This window comes from Ixodes scapularis, unplaced genomic scaffold (genome assembly GCF_016920785.2).
Source record: "Ixodes scapularis isolate PalLabHiFi unplaced genomic scaffold, ASM1692078v2 PGA_scaffold0__279_contigs__length_252992795, whole genome shotgun sequence".
Classification (NCBI taxonomy): Eukaryota; Metazoa; Arthropoda; class Arachnida; order Ixodida; family Ixodidae; genus Ixodes; species Ixodes scapularis.
This window is the reverse complement of record NW_024609835.1, coordinates 12,494,339-12,516,251: the sequence shown is the minus strand read 5'-3', so window position 1 is coordinate 12,516,251 and position 21,913 is coordinate 12,494,339. Positions and strand designations below refer to the sequence as shown.

Genomic DNA, 21,913 nt, shown 5'->3' with positions numbered 1-21,913 from the left:
AAACATATCCACTTCAAGTTTGTTGGGTTTTGTACCCCCTCCCCACTTTAGTTACAATATCTTGTCAAAGAGAGATAGAGTTCATGTTGAAACTTTGCCAACTCCCAGAGTTGCAGTGTTTCAGTTCAGAAACCCAGGTAAGACGCGAAAAACGAAAACTTGTACGGTGTTTAACTTTATTTTGTTTTAAATTCCACGGGAGCTTCCAAAAATCAGCTATCATTGATGACTGCGACATGTACATAGCAACCCGAACCTAGGTGAATGATGCGCTTAAAATAGTTTTCATATCTTAACTCATTTCCCATTCAGAGCTTTTCAAAATAAATAATCCCACTTCATTCCGCAAACCTGATTGCCCAACTGAAATATGTAATGTTTTAAATGAACCTAGAATGAGGTATCCTTCGCTCCTGGGCATTGAAACAGAAAACAAATAACGATCACTCGGAGAACTTGGTTTCTTTAGATCCAAAACAAACTCACCCACTTAAGAGTACCTTTGCTCGTACACTTCATAAAAAAGACGAACACGAGTTTTGGCAGTCATTAAAATTATACTCTCAGCCGTCCCTGCATCTGTACTGGCCTACTTTGCACCCCCAAAATCAATTATTATTATTTCTTTAGTTAGCATAGATAATTAGAAGCATATCGTTATCATGCTGCGATTCATGATCAGTCTCAATGGCGAAAGGGCCTGACGCCTATTTTTACCAGTGACACTGCACAGCCATTGGGTGCTATCCGATTAGCCCTTCTCATTTGCTATACTTTTAAAAAAGGCCAATAATTGGTGTTCCTTTAAAACTTGGGTTTGAGCTAGTCGGTCCATTACTGAATAAAAGTTAAAAAGCGCGAACGAACGGCGACAATGAAGAGAAACGGACGACCGGACAGGCGCCTCTCCTGCGCCTGTCCTGTCATCCGTGTTTCTTCGTTGTCCCCGTTTGATCGCGATTTTTTAACCTTTTATTCTATTGGTGTTCCTGCCGTGCGTCTTGGGAGGCAGTATACATGCAGGTGCTTTTGAGAGCGTAGTAAGTTCCAAGTCGTAGAAGTAAGACTGACACAATCATATAAAACAAGAACGAATGAAAAGTGAAAAGGGCGCACGTCTCAACTTCACTCGGCGCTACATAAGCAGATGAGGCTTTTGCTTTGTCCACACCACGTGACATGAACTACGTTAACAGACAATAACAAAACAAAGTCACCTCAACCTTGAAATGTATCGAGGTTTTTGACACTCCACATTAAAAGCACGACGCACACTTAATTTCTCAGCAAAAAAAAAAAAAAAAAACATAAAGTACACAACCGAGCGACACGCCACAGCGGTTCATGATCACAGACCGACGGCCAGTCCTCGCGGCATTGTCCTTCGCACCAGGACCGACCACAAGAACCGACCAGTACCACCCTGTCCTCGTTCGCAGTCGTCGCACTGCGCGATCACCTACACGTCGACATGGCGGCCGCCGCCAAACAGGACCAGAGGAGGCCGACTAGGTACCATCCGGTGTCCATCGGCCGACCGGAAGCAGCCCCGTTGCCCCTGTGCTGCTGGTGTCCCCTGGACGATGACGCCAGCATATCCGCGCCCATTCGCTGATTCAAGACGACCTCGATGTCGTTCTTCATCAGCCGCACATCATCGTAGTTGACGGCTTTGTTCTTCTCGTCGGGATCGATGTCGGGATCTGGAGAGGCCCCGCCGTTAATCCTGTTACCGGACTCGCCTGCGGCTTCCTTGTTTCCTTTCCCGGCGGCTGTCGGCGGCGGCAGGGCCGAAGCCTTTCGGGTGGTGGAGTGGGCGATGGCGGCGGCGCTGCGGAACTCTGGCCTGGCGTAGTCGGTGGGGCAGCCCAGCTGACTGGCGCTGAGTCGCGACACCTTGCTGCTGCTCAGGTTGCCGCTGGCTTGGAAGTCGCACTTCACGTGTCGCAGCTCGCGCCGAAGCTTGTCGTTCCTAGTGGCGTTCTCCAGGTGCAGCATCCACACGAGGCGACAGTCGCAGCTGAACTTGTTGCCTGGAGGAAAACGAGAACCATTTATTGATTGATTAATTGACTAGATTGACTAATCGGCAGATTGACTGTGAAATTGACAAACTTCCTGACTGTGCTTATGCTTTTTATGACGTCCCAATTATTATGTCCCGCCAGCATCATGGGTTGCATGCACATTTAAGGTGAATAAAAACAAAGGATTTATTGTAAAAGTACTTGTTGGGCTAGTCGCGGATGAATGTTTTTACCCACGGTTAAAAACCCTAAAAGTACAAACACAAGAGAAAAGACAAACATGGGCGCTACCCACAACTCTTTTTGAAAAAAGAAAATAGAAGTATATATATATGCACTTCTATCGACACTTCTATCGAAATGTCGATACATTTATCGTCACCTAGGCTACGCATGTGCAGGGATACCCACCCTTCAACCATTTACATAAATGTATCAAACAAACGTATCTCGGCATTATACAATGCAATCGACGTGTCGCTCACGTATTGGGGCCCCCTATTCCTGATAAAGTACGCCTCTTTGCAGTTCGCGTGCTCTTTCATTCTTGCTTCTACCTAGAATCTTGTTGTCACCAAAGCGTGGCTCACATTAGCTCATCCACGCCCTACAGGGCGTGAATGAGGGGACTTCTCTCAAATACGGTCTTGGCGAAATTGGCAGAGGCCATCCTACATAAAGTAAAAACCACACAACCAGAAAAGTGACGCAGTCGGCACAAAGCAACTTGAGTCTTGAGGTCGTACCATACGTACACAAAATGTCGCATAACCTCAAAAAGGTTGCGAATAGGTATGAAGTGCCTCTGGTGTTTTCAGCTCTCAAGAAACTCGGCCAAATGTGTCCTCGAATGGCTAGTGAAAGCAAAAACGAGCGAGCCTGTGATACGAAGCACGTCAAACTGTATATCGAATGCGTAAGGGGGTCGTGTATGAAATACCGCTAACGTGTGGAAACTCTTACGTTGGGCAAACGGCAAGGTGCACCAATGACCGTTTGAGGGTGCGTGCATAACATTTGAAGACAAGTGATGAGGCGCATTTGCCCGTGCACTGTAGGGCCTGCAAATGTGAGCCACGCTTCGGTGACACCCAGATTCTAGGTAGAAGCAACAATCAAAGAGCACGCGAACTGCAACAGGCGTACTTTATCCCTGCGCATGCGTAGCCTGAGTGACGATAAGTGCAGCAACATGTAGGTATATGTGTGCGTCTATCTTCTTTTTTCGAATACATTTGTTAGTAACGCCCGTGTTTGTCTTCTCTTGTGTTCGTCTTTTTAGCGCTTTTAACCATGATTCGAAAAGGATTCATTGGCAAATTACCGTTGCCAACAGATAATATTTAGTGTAATTAAGTTTTGTATAACTGACGCGGGTGGTCCTAGAACGTCAATTAACTATGTATTGTTCCGACATCCGAGGAAAAAATATTGACTGAAATAGAATAAGTCACCTAGTGTTGATCGTCTCCGAAAAAATAAAATGTTGGGGGGGGGGGGGGGGGGGGGGGGGACATGTGCTTGAAAACAGCTACACTCGGTGTAAAAGGTCCATAGTTTACAACAAAAAAAAAATGCAACAACCGCATCTTCACGTGGTGAATGATGTTGATTGGGGCGAAGCTCTGGTGGTGCTTGTCTGCATAGACGCTGAGCCGCAGCATGCCGAGCCTTTCGTTCATTTTCATCCGTGTCACGCTGCGGTCAAATGCTCAAATGGGTATATAACCACGTTCCATACCGTACGTTCTCTTTCTGACATGGATGAAAACGAACGAAAGGCTCGGCATGCTGCGGCTCACCGTCTACGCAGACAAGCACCACCAGAGCTTCGCCCCACTCGACATCATTCACCACGTGGAGATGCGGTTGTTTTTTTTCGTTTTTTTTGTTTTTGCCCTACACGAGCACGCGAGCACGTGCTCACGTGCTCGTGACCCGACGGCGGACGGACATACGGACATGGCTAGCCCCTAAGGAGCGTCGCCCCCAAAAATTGAAAACACGAATACATCAGAAATTCCGCACATTTCAGGTCATCAAAAATACAGTGGCTAAGTGCAAGCCGATTCGTGAAGCGTTCGTGACATTCTTCTTGGTCACACGCGGAACATTCAATCAAGATGTCCGGAAGCACAAATGTCCTTCAAACCTATCGCGAGATACATCAGCTTCTTCCAGGCAATAAATTTTCTGGGAAGTGCAAACAAACCTACAATGAAAGCAGTCATTGATAAAATTTTAAAAATAAACCTCTTATAGGAGGCATCATTCAAATGGACGAACTGTATCGCTAAGAGTCTTAGTTCCATGCCTCTTAAGCCGCGGTCACACGTTGTTTCCTGCAGACATGTGATGACAAACATTATCTGAGGGCAGGTCTCAAGCAGCTTCCAAGCATGTTGCTTCATGCATACTTCGAACATGCAGGCTTCGTACGTACAATGTGACAGCAGGGTCACAACTAAGGCACCCCTCAGACACTGTCCGCACAACGTCTTTTGTATGAAGTATGAGCAGTGTGCCCATGGCTTTAGAGAAAAGCCGACTAGTTTTCTCACTGCGCGGCGTGCCTAGGCGATGCATAGGAATTAAGTAAGCTACCCTAGAAGCTTAATGAATCAACAAAAAAAGAAACCGGCGTCATTACTCTTTCTACGTTGATTCGGAAGAAGTACAGCGTGCATGGATTCCCTGCTCGCAGAAGCTCCTGTATGTGTATTGCCTCAAGATGCACGCCTAACGTCAGCCATCGATTTTTCGTTAATCAGCTCTGCTAATGAAAAGGGCGAGCGGTTTCGCCAATGCGAATAGCGGACCGTACTGCGCCTCTCCCAGCAGCATGCAGTCTCGGTAGCGGGTGCTTTCCAAAAAGAAAATGGAGGTATCATGTTAGAAAGAAGAAATCAGGAAGTGCAATACCAGAGCAAAATATACATAAATTAAATATGTAGACGAGGAAATTGGAGATGAGTAAAACGAGAGGGGAGCCTAAAATAGTGCACGGGAATTATTAATTAGCGCGAAATTGTCTCCACACAAAAGCGGTTCTGCTAACCCGGCAAACTTCAACACGTCCAGCAACGGGCTCGCACCAAGCGTAAGTTAACGAGTCCATCCGGTAAATAAGATAATCACCTCTGCAGCAGGATTTCCAATTCTAGCTTCAAAACATTTGTCGAGGAGCAGGCGGTGGTGGTTATACGCGACTGAAAAACATCGTACATTTGTTGGTTGTCATTGTTGCGGGGATAAGAAAAAGTCTCCAAGATACAGAAGCGAAAAAAGCATGCGCCTCTTTCTGCCCGCCGAGACAACACTGATTTCATAGCATGATACCAATCACCTTTCTCATTAGCTGATCAGATTAATCAAAAAGCCACGAAAAGTGTTCCGTGTTCATTTCGGTGAAGAATACAGACGAAGATTTCTGAGGGTCTAGACAAATAAAGAATCACCCAATAGAAAAAAAAAGAGTCAATTTCTTTTCTTTGCCAATCTCGATCTTTCTGTGGTCCGCGGAAACCGCGTTGGAAAGGTATTATAAGCGGGACCAAGGATTTGCTGAGTTCACGAAGAAATATTAGTTTCCCTCTTCGGCTCAATTTAGGCTCTCGAAAGGAAACGCCTTTTTGCTTTCTGCGGTTTTTTGCCCGGATCAGCGATCGAATCCGGCGGCTCCGGCATGATCCTGGAGGTCGAACAATGAGCCTTGAAGAAAGGAGATTATTTGTAACTGATAAGAAAGAACGTACTTGAATTCCTGTTCATCCGGGTCGAGTTTGAGATCATAAACAAGGCCGACATACGACATCCCTCCTAGTAATCAGAGAGGCGCCGTCTTTTTCCCTCGAGATTAGAATGAGAAGCGATGGATTTGGAACTTCTCATCGTGGATACAGTTTAATTCGCGCTTCAAATGTGGATTTCAAAAATCTTATAATATATATATATATATATATATTTTTTTTTATGTATGTTTGGAATATTCTGTTCGAGTCTACTTGCGTCTCCAGCTCATTGCTCGCCCTCTCCCGGCTGAAACGAGAAGCGCTCTAGCGGGGGTCCCCCGGTTATCGTGGGCTGCTGGGGACTAGGCAAGACGGAGGGACGAAAGGAGCGGGGCATTGCTGCCCGCTGCGATTGGTCAGCGCCACGACGCTGACCAATCGCAGCGGGCGATGTCCCGGCCCCATCGTTCCACCATCTTGCATAACCCCCAGCTCGGCGATCATGGCTCACCAACAGCCAGTCTTGAATGCAAACAGCATTCTTTACTGTACCAATGTAACGTAGGAGCCCGTATGGGACTTGAACCATTCATCCTAAGAAATTCCTGCGCGTCTACTTATCCGTAAAATTTCCGAAGAGACGACCTCTCCGATCTACGAAATCAGCTCAGCGAATGATGAGGCGGAGCATCCGTTTGGACCTAAAAATGAAGTATGCGCTGTGGCATTACGTAATGCCAAGCGTCATGCTTGCATCGCATAGTGCCACTGCGTATACTACATTCTGAGGTTAAAACAGATGTTCCCCCTCATCATTTGCTTAGCTGATCTCGTAGATCGTAGAAATGCGCTCTTTGAGGGTTTTGCGGGTAAGTAGACGCGCAGGCATTTCTTAGACTGTACTGTTCCACCGGTTTTCCAACATCAGCGAAAGGGGCCGCAGTGAACGTACGTGCAAGCGGGTAGGCGTTCCTCCGAACTGCAAATCCTGACCTGGGCAAAACGATTCCGGAGAAAAGAACTAGCCAAAAATTAATGTCATAGAAGATGATGTAATTAAACAAATAACGGAATCGCTTTTTCTAGCCACATCCGTTCCAAAATAACAGGTATTGAATTTGGAACTTTTACCCATTATCAAACGCCGCGACTTTGATATCACTAAGTGCTTTACCACAATTAATGTCATTACACATGGATTTTTCGTACTAGATAGAGCATTTTAATTGATGTCAGACTAGTTTTAATTTACACCTCGTTAATTAAAATACTACATTATGCACCCATACTGATAATTTGCCAACATAGGATCACCACAGCTGTTCGCACGTTTGAAATTAGATCATGAGCAACATATTATATTGCCGCGCGCAAGGCTGAGAAAGCAACGCTCGGTCACGGTCCTCCAGAAAGTTCCCGTTTATTCATGTGCCGCACGTAACTTCTATCATTTATCCCTGCTTTTGTTTTCTAGAAAGTGCGTGTTCATTCTCGCCCCGATCACCCGACGCTCGAACCGCTTTCGCCGAATCTTCGAGATAGCGGCGCACTCTAGATAAGAGGCCGCCCGCGACCTTGTCGAGTCAGTCTCGCCCTAGCGCTCGATTCTGCTGACACGCCGACTTCGACGCCCGCGACGCTCTGCTTTCTTCTGTTTCCTTCTTTATTTTTTTGGCACAAGTTCGCCACATTAAACGTTTATTTCTTTCTGTTTATTTCCTGTTTTTTTGTTTGGTCACCACTCGTGACATTTGGTGGAGGTGCGGGGTACCGCATGCCCCTGCCGCGTACCCCTCCGAGGGCCCACAGTGCAAGTCCGACGCCTAGCCCACGAAGAACCGACGAAAGCACTTCCGAGATCCGGTTCAGTCGTCGCACCCAAGGTCTACATCCGGAATTCGGACCTCTACCGCCCAAGACTAAGCAGCCAACGAGGCCAACGATGGACAGCCAGTCGTCCCAGAACCCGTCCACCGCCAGCGTCGTATACCTGCCCGTCGCACCCAAAACTCCGACGCCTTTCCACGGAGACACCCACGAGGACATCGAGGACTGGCTGCAACATTATGAACGTGTGGCCCGACATAACGGGTGGTCAGCTGAGCACTGCTTGCAGAACCTTTACTTCTCGCTGGAAGGTACTGCAAGGTACTGGCTGGAGAACCACGAGGCTTCTTTAACCTCGTGGGAGGTGTGCAAGCAAGAGCTAGTGAAGACGTTTACCAGCCAACAACGACGCGAGAGGGCCGAAGACATCCTTCGAACAAGGACCCAAGGTCTGAATGAAAGCATCACCAGCTTCGTTGAGGATGTTCTTCGCCTGAGCGCCCGCGCCGATCCTCAGGCTACAGAGGAGAAGAAGCTGCGACACCTGATGAGGGGTGTCAAAAGCGAGATATTCGGAGGTCTCATTCGCAATCCTCCGACAACTGTCGACGGGTTCGTCACGGAGGCGACGAATATGGAACGTGCCCTACTAGCACGCGCCAGGCACTACGAGCGACACCCTGGCGTGACTAGTCTGGCGACATCCGGATACAACCTCGGTACCGACCTCCCAGGCATCCGTGACATCATCCGTGAAGTCGTCCGGGAAGAAATCCGCAAGATGCTCCCCGCTATGGATCGCCCGTCCTCCCTGTCGCTCGCCGAGGTCGTGCGAGATGAAGTTCATCGGGCCTTCCAACCTGAGGTTCCGATCAACATGACGACGCCAGAGGAGCCGACTTTGAGCTACGCCGCCATGGCCCGACGACCGCCGCAAGCTAACCGCCAGGCCACGGCGCCACCCCGACGAGACCCTCCGATGCCACAGTATCCTCGACGCCAGGAAGGGCAAGTCCAGGACGTCCGCCCGGAGCAACCCTCGTCGAGGAAGACCGACGTGTGGCGAACGGCCGACCGACGCCCGCTCTGCTACCACTGCGGGGAACCCGACCATGTGTACCGCCGATGCCCATACCGACGACTCGGGCTGCGCGGGTTCCACCCAAACGACCCGCGCCCCCGGTATGGTGAACGCCCTCGGGAGACCGACGAGTACCTGCGACGACCCCAGTCCCCCGAGCCTGCGTCCCGCCGAGAGTTCCGGTCGCCATCGCCGCGACGTCCAGCTTCGCCGATGCACCGACCCCGACGTGAAAGCCTGTCACCCCTCGCTCTTCGCCGGGGAAACTAGGCGCGGCAACCCCTGGAGGTGGAGTTGCCGAAGACGACCGACGTAAAGAGCCTCCAAGAACGACGGAGCGCTCCCACTCCCCCGACGCCACGCATCGCTACGACGCCCCTGCAACGGTGTCCAACAACCTAAACGTCGTCATTGACGGCCACGACGCATCGGCACTCGTGGACACCGGAGCAGACTACTCAGTCTTGAGTGGGAGGCTCTCCCGCCGCCTTCGAAAAGTCATGACGCCGTGGGAAGGACCCCAAATACGAACCGCCGGAGGACATCTCATTACACCAGTCGGGAGATGCACTGCTCGCGTCGAGATCCACGGTGAAACGTGCCCTGTCAGGTTCGTCATTCTACAAGACTGTGTTCGAGGGACGTTATCTTCGGAATGGACTTTCTCTGCGAGTATGGCGCCGTCATCGACCTCGGAACAAACCGGCTGACGCTACGAAAACCTGCTCCACCATCGGAGGAACCCCAAGCGACGTCACCCACGGTCCGAGTCCTCGCAAACCACGTAAACCTACCACCGCGGTCGAGTGTTTTCGTACTTGTCGGGATCGATGAAGCTTCCTATGGTGAAGTTCTTCTCGAGGGAAACCTCCAATTGCTCCTGGGAAGAGGCATAGGCGTTGCAAGGGGAGTAGCTGAACTTCAGGATGGGCGGACTGTGGCCCTCGTGACGAACTTCCGAAACGAAACGCAACACCTCACGAAAGGTGCAGCCGTGGGCCACGTCGAGGAACTCCGAAACCCCGCCGAAATCACCGCGATTACTGACGAATTCTCGCCGTCCCAGCAAGACAGTACGTCGCCAGCGCAGCTCGACATTGACCCTAAGCTTCCGGACTCTAAACGACGTCAGCTGGTTAACCTCCTCGCCGAATACCGCGACTGCTTTGCGACGTCGTCGAAGGTGCGCCAGACCGCGGTTGCCAAGCATCGCATTGTTACCGAGGACGACGCGCGCCCTGTGCATCGATCACCGTACAGAGTCTCCGCGAAGGAAAGGGAGGTGATCCAGCAGCAAGTTCAAGAGATGCTGAATGACGACATAATCCAACCTTCAAGCAGTCCATGGGCCTCTCCAGTCGTGCTGGTTAAGAAGAAGGACGGAACTCTTCGGTTCTGCGTGGACTACCGGCAGCTCAACACGGTTACGAAGAAAGACGTCTACCCACTGCCCCGCATCGACGACACTCTAGACCGGCTGCGCCACTCTCGATACTTTTCATCGATGGACCTGAAGAGCGGCTACTGGCAAATCGAGGTCGACGAACGGGACCGAGAGAAGACAGCCTTCGTCACGCCGGATGGACTCTACGAGTTCAAGGTGATGCCCTTCGGACTATGCACGGCGCCAGCAACTTTCCAGCGTGTCATGGACACCGTACTGGCAGGGCTGAAGTGGCAGAGCTGTCTCGTCTACCTGGACGACGTCGTAGTATTTTCAGCTGACTTCGACGAGCACTTGCGACGACTCCGCACGGTTCTCCATGCCATACAGACCGCCGGGCTCACTCTCAAGCCGTCAAAGTGCCGGTTCGCCTATGACGAACTGAAGTTCTTAGGTCACGTGGTTAGTAACGAAGGCATTCGTCCAGACCCAGAGAAGACTCGCGCGGTCGCAGCATTTCCAGTGCCAAGAGACAAGAAGGCCGTGCGAAGGTTCCTTGGGCTATGTGCCTACTATCGGCGCTTCGTTCGAGATTTCGCAAGGATTTCCGCACCGCTCACAAACCTCACGAAGGACGCCGAGAAGTTCGAATGGGCCGAGGAGCAGCAGCAGGCATTCGACGAGCTGAAGCGACGACTGCAGACGCCTCCTGTTCTTGGACATTTCGACCAGGATGCGGAAACCGAGATTCACACGGACGCAAGTAACGCAGGACTTGGCGCGGTACTGGTTCAAGTTCAAGAAGGCACCGAGCGAGTCATCGCCTACGCAAGTCGGACATTGTCCAAGGCGGAGCGAAATTACTCCACGACTGAAAAAGAATGCCTTGCGGTCGTCTGGGCAATCACGAAGTTCCGCCCGTACTTGTACGGGAGCCCGTTCCGTGTAGTCACTGACCACCATTCGCTCTGCTGGCTTGCTAACCTGAAGGACCCGTCAGGACGTCTTGCTCGATGGAGCCTCCGACTACAAGAGTTTAACATGACAGTGGTCTACAAGTCCGGCCGGAAGCACAGCGACGCCGACTGCTTGTCCAGAGCCCCCGTCGAAACTCCTTCCGGCTGCAGCGACGACAATGACGACGAGAGCTTCCTAGGAGCTGTAAACGCCGACGACATGGCACGACGTCAACGGGACGATCCTGAGCTGCGCGCATTAATCGAGCACCTGGAAGGGGGTGGGGGTACCGTGCCACGTGTCTTCTCACGAGTATTGCCGACCTTCGCCATTCGACAAGGTGTACTCTACAAAGAGAACTTCGGCGACAACAGCACACCGTGGTTGCTGGTAATCCCGACCGACCTTCGGGAGGAGATCTTTCAAGCATGTCACGACGACCCGACGTCGGGACACCTCGGTTACAGCCGAACACTGGCCCGTATTCGTGAAAAGTATTACTGGCCAAAGCTCCCCAAAGCCGTCCACCTCTACACCCGATCGTGCCACGAGTGCCAGCGACGTAAGAAACCGCCAACGAAACCGGCCGGTCTCCTGCAGCCGATTGCTTCCCCAACCGCACCGTTCCAGCAGATCGGAATGGACCTACTTGGCCCCTTTCCGCCGTCAACATCGGGAAACCGCTGGATAATCGTCGCCACAGATTATCTCACGCGGTACGCCGAAACAAAAGCCCTCCCTTCAGGGACTGCTGTGGAAGTCGCCAAGTTTTTCATCGAGTCCATCGTCCTCCGGCATGGCGCCCCCGAAGTCCTGATCACAGACCGAGGGTCATCGTTCATGGCACAGCTGACCCAAGAAATCCTGCGTCTCAGCCACACCAGCCATCGTCGCACCACGGCGTACCACCCGCAGACCAACGGGCTCACGGAAAGACTCAACAAGACCATCGCCGACATGATTTCCATGTACGTCGACGTCGAGCACAAGACATGGGACGAGGTGCTGCCGTACGTCACCTTTGCCTACAACACGGCCGTACAAGAGACCACCGGAGTGACACCCTTTCAACTTGTGCATGGGCGCAGGGTAACGACAATGCTGGACGCGATGTTACCCCACGAACCGGCTCTCGACGGAAGCGACGACGCCCAGGTGGTTGCCCAACGGGCAGAAGAAGTCCGCCAGCTCGCCAGACACCGTATTGAAGCCCAACAACGCGTCGACGCCGGCCGCTACAACCTTCGTCGCAGGGACGTCCACTTCCAGCCCGGTGATAGGGTGTGGGTATGGACGCCCATCCGTCGCCGCGGCCTCAGTGAGAAACTGCTGAAACGGTACTTTGGACCATACAAGGTACTTCGTCGCCTCGGCGAGCTGAACTACGAGGTGATGCCCGACGGAACACGAACATCGTCACGCCGCCCACCACGACCTGAGGTCGTCCACGTCGTGCGCCTGAAGCCGTACTACGCTCGATAGGACTGTGGACCTTTTGTGCTCCAAAAGACTCTTTAGTTTATCGTTCTTTTTTATTTTGATTTGTTTTACACTGCATCGGGGCGATGCACTTTTAAAGGGGGGAGTAATGCCGCGCGCAAGGCTGAGAAAGCAACGCTCGGTCACGGTCCTCCAGAAAGTTCCCGTTTATTCATGTGCCGCACGTAACTTCTATCATTTATCCCTGCTTTTGTTTTCTAGAAAGTGCGTGTTCATTCTCGCCCCGATCACCCGACGCTCGAACCGCTTTCGCCGAATCTTCGAGATAGCGGCGCACTCTAGATAAGAGGCCGCCCGCGACCTTGTCGAGTCAGTCTCGCCCTAGCGCTCGATTCTGCTGACACGCCGACTTCGACGCCCGCGACGCTCTGCTTTCTTCTGTTTCCTTCTTTATTTTTTTGGCACAAGTTCGCCACATTAAACGTTTATTTCTTTCTGTTTATTTCCTGTTTTTTTGTTTGGTCACCACTCGTGACAATATTGCAGCTTGAAAACCTACGTGTTAGGGCACGTTAATTTTATTATTAGTGATACAAAGTGCGGCCCCCGGTGAACGTCATACTCATACGAGGTACAACTAATATAAATTTTACGGAAAGGACTCCTCGTTTCTTTTTAGCGTGCAACAATCTGACATCATTATCAAGATAACCATTGCCTAAAAAAAAAGCTTCTGTTGCCTCTTTTGGATTCTGGGTTTGGATTTTCGAAGTGAGAACAGTGTCTCATAATTCATGAGTTTTTTTTTTTAATTTTAAGCTTATCACCCGTGGCGAAAATTTGGTAAACTTTGATTGATTTCAATATTCATGTGTTGGTAATAATTCTAAAGCAAATAATAATCTAGATGCCTAAAAAACCATTGCAGGACTAAACGGTTAAAATTGTGAGCAAAACGGGGACAAGAAAGATACACAGTCGACCGGACAGGCGCTTTACTTTCAACTGTTGTGTTTTCAATGCCAGCGTCGTCACCTATATATACACACATTAGTGCCCAACCCGCATCGCACCCAATCGCATACTCAAAGGCAGCCATCCAAAAACGCCATTTCCCATTACAGGGCCCGCAGTTATCTCCTATAAAAGTTGTCTTAGTAAGGTGCTAGGAATAAAACAGGCATGAAACTTTTTCGTGCGATTAGAATGTCGCACAAAAAACATTTCACGAGTCTTTTATTTTATGAAATCACAAGAATGTCTGCCGTAACGGCTTGTTGTCTGCGAAGAATTCTTTGCAGACGACACCGTTCATTCACACTCTCCAAGGTGCAGCAGACGACATGCGGTTCCGCCAGATAAAAAAAAAAACAGACAAGTGCGTTGGTTTGACACACTTGCGGCGACAAGACCTTCTGAGTGGTTGGTTCCACTTTCGTTAGATTGGAAACTTCGTCGCGGGAAAGTGCGAATCGTGAGTTTTGTTTCTGGCTCTCGGAATCCCATTTCCAGTGTCAGGACTGCCCACGTCGAAAAACGCGAGTGGATGTCCGGTGGCTCTCCAAATTTAACTTGGGAGCTCGAGAGGCATAAAATGGGAAGGGAATGCGCCGTCTATTCCTGGGAAGGAGAATAAGCAGTCCAGGTTCGTCTACGAACCGCGGGCCTGGCTTCCTGCGGGGAAAATTCTTCGACGTGGAACGTGAGGAGGAGCACGCGGCCACAGCCCTCTTATTTTCGGTTTGTTCGCGGGTGCGGTCACTGGAGAGAAACTAACTGTGAAAACTTTGTCAACCGTGCACTTCAACTTGCAGCGTTGAAAGGGTGAACCCTGGAGCGGAGTGAACAGAAATATTTTCATAATCAAGGCAATTCTAATACAAAAGACAATCTGCAGTGCTTCGTCTGCTTTTTGAGCAGGAGGGGTGGTGACGTCAGAACGATGCCGAGCTCTGATTGGCCTAGATTGAAAGGATAGTGGTTAGAAACTGAATGCCTTGACGCTACTGAAAATATTTTTTTTCAATCAGCCAATAAAGGCTCGGCGTTCCAATATCGTCACGCCCCTGTGCAAGAAGCAGACGAACCTGCGCTCCGCATCCTAATACAAAAGACAGTCTGCAGACACTGCCTGAGGCATTCCTTTTACTCTGACGGTCACATTGGTAACACTGTCTGCAGACATGTCCGAATCACAATAATGAGGCGCGTCCCCAGATAATCTTGTCATAATGACTGCAGCGAAAACCCTGTCTTTTTTATAATGTGTGAGCAGTGTGACTGCCCCGGGGTCACACTGTTTATATAAAAAAAGACAGGCTACACACAGATTCGAAAGCGAGACACCGCGAGATCCCTGCTTCGAATGCCGCATACCAATGAGCTCGAGGACAACTTGGTGAAGCGGCATTCGAACCACGGATATTGCGGTGATTAGTGTTTGCAGACTGTCTTTTGCATGATGGGAGCAGTGTGACCCCCCCCCCCCCCTCTCACCCTCCCCCGCTCCGGCTCCTCCCCCCCCCCCCCCCCCCCTCCCCGGCTTTAGAGTTGCATAAACCACAGGGTGGCAAGCGAGAAAAACGAAACGTCTCTTTACGCATTGTCGAGAGCTTATACCCCTGCCCGACCGGCTAATTTAGTGTCACTAGAGGCGAGTGCACTTCACTCCTAGTGTGTCACTCGTGCGGTGCCACACGGTAACTTGTTGTTTTACTCCCTGTAGAAGGCGCTATATTCTATCCAGCAGACCGAGTCTGTAGCCTCGATAGCAGTGTTTCATGAGTAAAAAGGAAACCTAGTAGAAAGCAATAAAGCCGCATGAACATGCGCTTGTTTCATGCCAACAGAAAGTAATAGAGAAAAAAAGAGGGTAACCTGGCTCTCAGTTTTTCCGACGTACAGATTGCACTTGATTGCGCAACAATGTACTGTGCCCATTTTTGTTTTTCAACGATGGGCCAAGGAAATACCCCTCGAGCGCGAAACCGCGAACTTCGGATGGTAGTATGGAGTCAATCGTAGCACTGCGAACCCCAAGTCGCCCACGGTCCGAGCAGGATACCTTGGCTGAGATCAGACCTGGAAGACTTCTGTAGTGCAAAGGTCTTCCAGAGACCCTAATCTAGACGCCTGGCGAAAAAGTCTGCGACAAATCCGGCGGCCGTGATGGGCCGCCGCCCCACTTGACCTTGGCGCCGGTCAATCACAGCCTCAGGATTTCTCGACGACTTTTTCGCCAAGGCTCCAGATTAAGGACCCAGGTCTCAATGTGGAATCTGCTTTGTGTAGTACTCCTCTCGGCTTGCGATATGGCTAAATATATTCATCAAATTTGTGTAAAGCTTTCAATTAACGCAGCAATGTCTGGTACCATGTTTTGAAAAGGGATGAAAAAAAATATTATTGAGAAATCTGCGCGTAAATATTTTGATAATTCGCGTGCTTTTTGCTTTACTCATCATCACTGACATCATTTCCGAGTGATTCTACGTTTTGCTGTTTAGATCGAAAGCACTTGAGGTGACTTCGATACGTTGAAGTGCACTTGCTTGAAGTGAAACTAAACGAGTTCGTCCGATGGGAATCTGACCGAAGCCGACGCTACTTAAGCTGGTGCAGTGACATGATGCGCGTCACTGCACCCGCGTCCCTGCCAAACGCTTCGTTCATTACACTGACTGACCGTCGACGCATGCTCTCCAAAAATAAACGAATTGCTTTCTCTTTTCTGGCATATTCAGGAAGCCGTTTGCTAATGTAATTATGTGTCTAATAAACCGACGGCAAGAAGAGAGAAAGGAAAGTTAACGGGTCAGGAAGACGAATGAGGAGAGAAAGGGAGGAAGAGGGGGCTCTAGAGATCGGGGACGAAGGGCATGGCGTGGCTCCGGCGGGCCCGGCAAAGGACCGGCCTTGCGAAGGAGGTGCGGCCCTCGCCCTTCAACCCGACATCACCGACGAGTTTCACGAAGGAGCGTCTGGACGGCGACCGACGGTGCCTGGCCCTCCTTCTACCAAACCCTCCACCGACAAGTGGAAGTGTGCTAACGAACATTTACTTCTCTTTTATCTTTTTTTTTTTAATAATTGCACCAAACTAAAGCTAGGAAATTGTAAATACAAACTTTGCGCAAAAACCAAGCGGATGTCTCGGTCGCATGTTTTCAGTCATTAGAATAAAGTTATAACCTGAGAATTAACTTTGTTCGTAAATGAGAGATCAACATGTTTGCCGCAACTTTGTCATATTAAGCTAACATCGACCTTCGAGCAACACGAATCTGTCGCCCTTCGGCGGCTTGTTTCCCGACAGGGAAACAAGCCGCCGAAGGGCGACAGCGTCGTGTTGCTCGTGCAGCGAAGTCCTACCGCGGCCACCGCCACAATCGGTTGGATTGAATCTAGCAGCGTTAAAGGTAGAGGTCTAATGGCCGAGCACATATACAAAAAGGCCCAACCGAAAATCGCACCAAAGTTCAGACATCCAAGAATGTTTCCATGATATTTTCAAGAAAGTGAAAGTATCTATGGCAGCTTTAAAAGCATAGTGGAGATTTCTGCACAATAAACGCACACGCGCAGTTCGTTTTTTTTTTAAAGCGCAGCTCTTAGGCGCCAAGTTTCCGGCCTGAGCGGCGTCGCCGTCGCCGTCGGCGTCGGCGAAACAAAGGTCATCCCAAGGTCACGTGACCCCCCAAGGTCACGTGACCCCTCCCAAGGTCACCTCAAGGTCACGCGAACCCCAAGGTGACCCCCACGTGACCCCCAAGGTAACCCCCACGTGACCCCCAAGGTCACGTGACCTGACCTTGGAGGGGTCAGGTCCCGTGACCTGACCCCTCTTTGGACGTGACCTTGGAGGGGTCACGTGACCCCCCGGTCACGTGACCACTCCAAGGTCACGTGACCCCCGAGGTCACATGCTCCCTTCCCCAAGGTCACGTGACCCCCCGAGATCACGTGACCCCTCTCAAGGTCACCCCAAGTTCACGTGACCCCCCCTCCCCGAAGTCACGTGACATCCCCCTTCCCGAGGTCACGTGACCCCCCCCCCCCCGGAGCATATTAAAGAATGAGGGGAGGAGGAGGAGAAGGGGTCTACCCTCCCCTCAGTACCCTTATCTCCTCCTCCTCAAGAGCTGCGCTCCAATTCGGAGTTACAGAAAGTTGTAAACGGCTTTTTTCTTCTTTTCTTTTAAGAAACTGCTGAAACAAGGTTTTATGTTTCCAATGTCGTGTGATTTTTTTTTTCCATAGCCTTCAATCGAGATAGATGAGCCCGCTGATGCTTACGCTACTTTCGTTAGCGTCTGCGCGGTGGTACTACGCTTTTAATATTCATTTCTAGTGACGGCTTCAGTCGCAAACGTAACTGTGGCGTGGCGCTCGGCCGAGCGGCCATTGCTTAGAATTTCTAACGGACACTCGGGCAGTCGTTGCCATATAAATAAAACATATCTCTGAGACCTTCTGCCTTTTTATCGCTTGCTTCCGGCTTTACGTGAGGTATGCTTTCAAGCAATCTTGCCTTTCATATTGGAACTCAGATCATCAAGAATCATCTTGTATTGCATCTCGTTTTTAGAAAATATATATATTTTTTAACTAGTCGACAGGACAGTCAGTCATTTTCTATAACGCAAGCACGAACTCATCGCTACATTTTCATATCGAGCCCTTTTCGTATCCGCAAACCATTATTCTTGTCGTCCATCCTACGCGGCTGTTCTCACAACGTGACAGAATTGCAGCAAAGCAAATCTCAAACAAGTTGAGCAATTGCTGAGGAATATCTGTCGAAGCCTGCATCGCATATCCAAAATGTTACGGGGTCAATGGGTTGACGCGCGAACGCGGCGACAACATGTTGCTTCACTTTACGTCGCGACAACTTTTCTTGGCAATGCAGTGTAAGGTACAGGCCCGCGTCCCCTCTCCCATTTTGAGTGTACACAGGCTCTCCTTCTCCCTCATTTCCGGGGAGAGGAGGAGAGCACGCGCACACTCAAAATGGGAGAGGGGACGCGGGCCTGTACCTTACACTGCATTGCCAAGAAAAGTTGTCGCGGAGTATAGGCTGGGCTACACTCCCTTTCATCTTGCGATGCACTGCAGACGATGCTACCAGCCAACGAAGCCAGTCCAATGTCCTCTGAGTGTCACGTGACCTCCGCCAGTGAATACTAAGTGAATACTCCCTATTGGCGACCAAAGTTGACCGTGTCGTCGGCATTCGGGATTAGTCAAACGCTCTCCACGATGTCCTCATTTGAATTAATGTTGGTTCCATCGACGGAAATAAGAACCTGACCCCGGTCGTGAAGTCACAAACGTAAACCCCAAGAGGACGCCACCGAAACACAATAGGTAACTGCGACATGGAAGTGGCTCGATCCGCTCAACCTTACTGGTGTCAGTGGCTCTCCTGGACACTCGCCAGACTGTGTCGAGTGTCACGTCAAAAGACCGCGATGCGCTTCGCTGCAGGAGCGTGTCACCAACGTGTAACTGCATCGGACTCGAGACGTCGGATCAAGGGAGGCCGCCGACGGGTCGACAGCTTCCTCGGACTCTTTTAGCTTCCTGCCAAACAGAACACGCGACGACAAGGCCAATAGGTCACGGACGCTTCGAGCCGGGAACGCTGTAACCGACACAAATCAGTTACATCTACAGGGTGTTTGAGCGCTGTACGGGTGTATTTATGCTATTCGCATAAATAAACCGATCAACGGGGAGCATTAGAACTGTTTACGGAGGTTTTCATAGGTTGTGCATTTATCATACTCAAGTTGTATAACGGTACGTTACGAGGAAAAAATTAGGCCTAAAAATATTTTTGCTTCTTTTATATGCACCGGGAGGAATGACGGCAAAAACGGTTTGGTTGACGCCGCTGCTCATAGACGACACTACACACATTGGGATCTGCTAAACTTGTTTTCAAAAGCTCATCTAAAAAAAACAAAAAAAAGTTTTTTTTTTCTTTTTTTTTTTTTGTGGTGTGACATTTGTTTGTGTTGCAACGTTGTCAACCAGTCAGTTTTGCCGTTTTCCTCACGTGCAGAGGAAAAAAACAACTTCTTTAGGTTTTACCTTTCTTTTATAAAACCTATACTCATCAAATTTAAGTCTGCTAAATACTCCACCCAAAGACCTCTTTGTAAGAAGTTAAATTGCACTCGTTTTTATTGATTTATCCAAACAGAGGTTTTTTGCGCCCGAATCGGCGCTCGGAAAGCACACTGTAGAGTCAAAACTCGTGGGGTTTTCCCGGCCGAAACTACCACGCATAAGAACTAAGAAACCTCCACGTCCCTAAGAGACCTCCGGGTGTGACGTCAGGATGTGACGTGCCTCTGATACGAGTATGCGACCCAGGAATATCGCGGTGCAGCCTCGGTCGTCTTCGCAACAAGAGGCCCAATAATAGTATTAGCCGAGTGGCTCCTGACATCATGCGGTAAAGCTTCGAAATACTTCGAGACCTCACGTCTCCTATACGTTTCCTCTCCTTTTCTTCTTTTCTTGTGCATGTGTTTATGTGGTGTTTCGCAGTCAGCACGCCTCTGGCGTTCTTATCTGCTGTGCTGATATGAGAAGTTACGATCCTTCGTCGTGCCCATGAGCCTAAGGTATGCTGCACCCTGTGAAACATCAGGGTGCAGTGCCCGATAGCTAAAGTAAAGAAGCCTTACCATGTTGAGCCACCCTAGTGGCAGAGCTGTTCTGTACCGGCGAGCGTGCTGTAGCAACGATTTTATAGTCTTCGCGAAAAAAACTAGGTCTAAAAAACACGTCTACCGACACACGTTGTCGCCCGCCAAAAACTGTGCCGTTAGAATTGACAGACATTAAACGGGCACTTAGACTGGGAAAATTCATCGCAGAAACGAAACTTTTAATTGCTGACATTCTTTTCGACAGAAACCCCGAGACTGGGACAAAAAGGGACGGACAAACAAAAAGTCTCAAAGACTTTTTGTTTGTCCGTCCCTTTTTGTCCCAGTCTCGGGGTTTTTGTCGAAATGTTTAACCACCACCAGCTCGTTTGCGCCCTTACCTTTTGTTCACTGAGTCATTCTATTATTTGTTCTTCGAAGCAGTCGAAGTTGTGCTTCACAACCTCGACATCGTTTCAGTATGGCCTGCCTAGCCAATTGAGCATTGCGCGCTGTTATTGCCACTGCGTGGGATGCTGCGGTCTGATTTTGATAACAAAATTAATACATCGATACATCGATAAATCAATAATGCGGAGGTTGTTCGGCCAAGATCTATCGACCTGGTCTGCCGGTTTCGGAGATATCAAATACCTTCAACAAACGTTGCGACAGTCATAGGGCGGGGGGTACTGACGAAAACACAAAGTGGTTCGTGTGCCCGATCAGAAAGCAAGAATAAGAGTTTTCTTAAAATAACTAAAAAAGAAAATATATTGTTTAAAAATGTCTCGCAAATACGCTCCCTCCACTGGAGATATAAAACGTGCGCGATGAAGCGGAGTGACATAACTAACTCGAACCACCGAAGAGAAGACAGGTTTTTCTTGGCTAACCACAAACCCGCGCAAACCTCACCATGGCCTTTTCGAACGACAATCTCCGCCTGCCCTTCGGCCTTTCAATTTTGGGATGACACTCGGACTTACTTAACACTCCACTAATCGCCTCCTCTCTCTCTCTCTTTCTTTCGCACCAATGCGGTAGCGACAAACCTTTCGGTCGATTACTTCCTTCGCCCCGTACCAAGCGAAAGGCGCGTCAATTGAGATCTTGGCCCCAACCGCTAATTGCAGGCATCGTTTCCGGCTGAGAAGCGACGGGCTCGCCAAGTACCACCCAACAGACAAGGCCTGCGCGTGACGTCATCGTTAATGGCTCCCGGCCGAAAGCGGCCAACTCGTCGAAGCTTTACCAGAGTCACTGCAAAGAGGCGGACGCCTTCGTCGGGGCGTAGCCGTCTGGTAGCGTCGCGCTCGTTGTGAGGCGCTGAAGGACGCGATGGTGGCGACACGGACGCTAGCTATATCCTATATAGAATACTATATATATCTGGGCGGCGCTCCGGGGGCCCAGTAGTGATGACGTTTGAGGGGAAAGGCGCGGGCCTTGTCTTCTAGGTGGCATCGGGGCTCGCCCCGGGTGCAGGGAGACTTCTCGCCCGAATGCTCCCCGTGCGCTCCCCGGCTTCGCGCTAATGGCCGCGCCACAAAGGAAACAAAGGAAAAAAGAGACAAGGGAGCGCGATCCGACACGCCATCCTTGTCGTTTACTGGGGCCGAGATGAATACCAGGAACCGAGCTCTTTCTGCCACTGTGCGTCTGTGTTAGTCTGTGCATGTGCATGTGCGTGTGTGTGTGTGTGTGTGTGGGGGGGGGGGGGGGGGGGGGCAACAGTGAGATTTCCCACAATTTTGGATGACACATGAAATACGCGTAGTGATACCTGCTTTTTCACCGAG

At 50.2% G+C, this 21,913-nt stretch overlaps 1 protein-coding gene across 1 annotated transcript in view; it reads right to left on the bottom strand.

Moving 5' to 3' along the window:
• Window positions 1-1,455: 1,455 nt before the first annotated feature.
• Window positions 1,456-21,913, bottom strand: part of LOC115324840 (connectin-like) — a 97,794-nt gene continuing 77,336 nt past the window's right edge. The window contains exon 3 of the mRNA XM_042291281.1: window positions 1,456-2,033. Coding sequence (XP_042147215.1) covers window positions 1,456-2,033 — 578 coding nt within the window. The remainder of the gene's footprint in view (window positions 2,034-21,913) is intronic.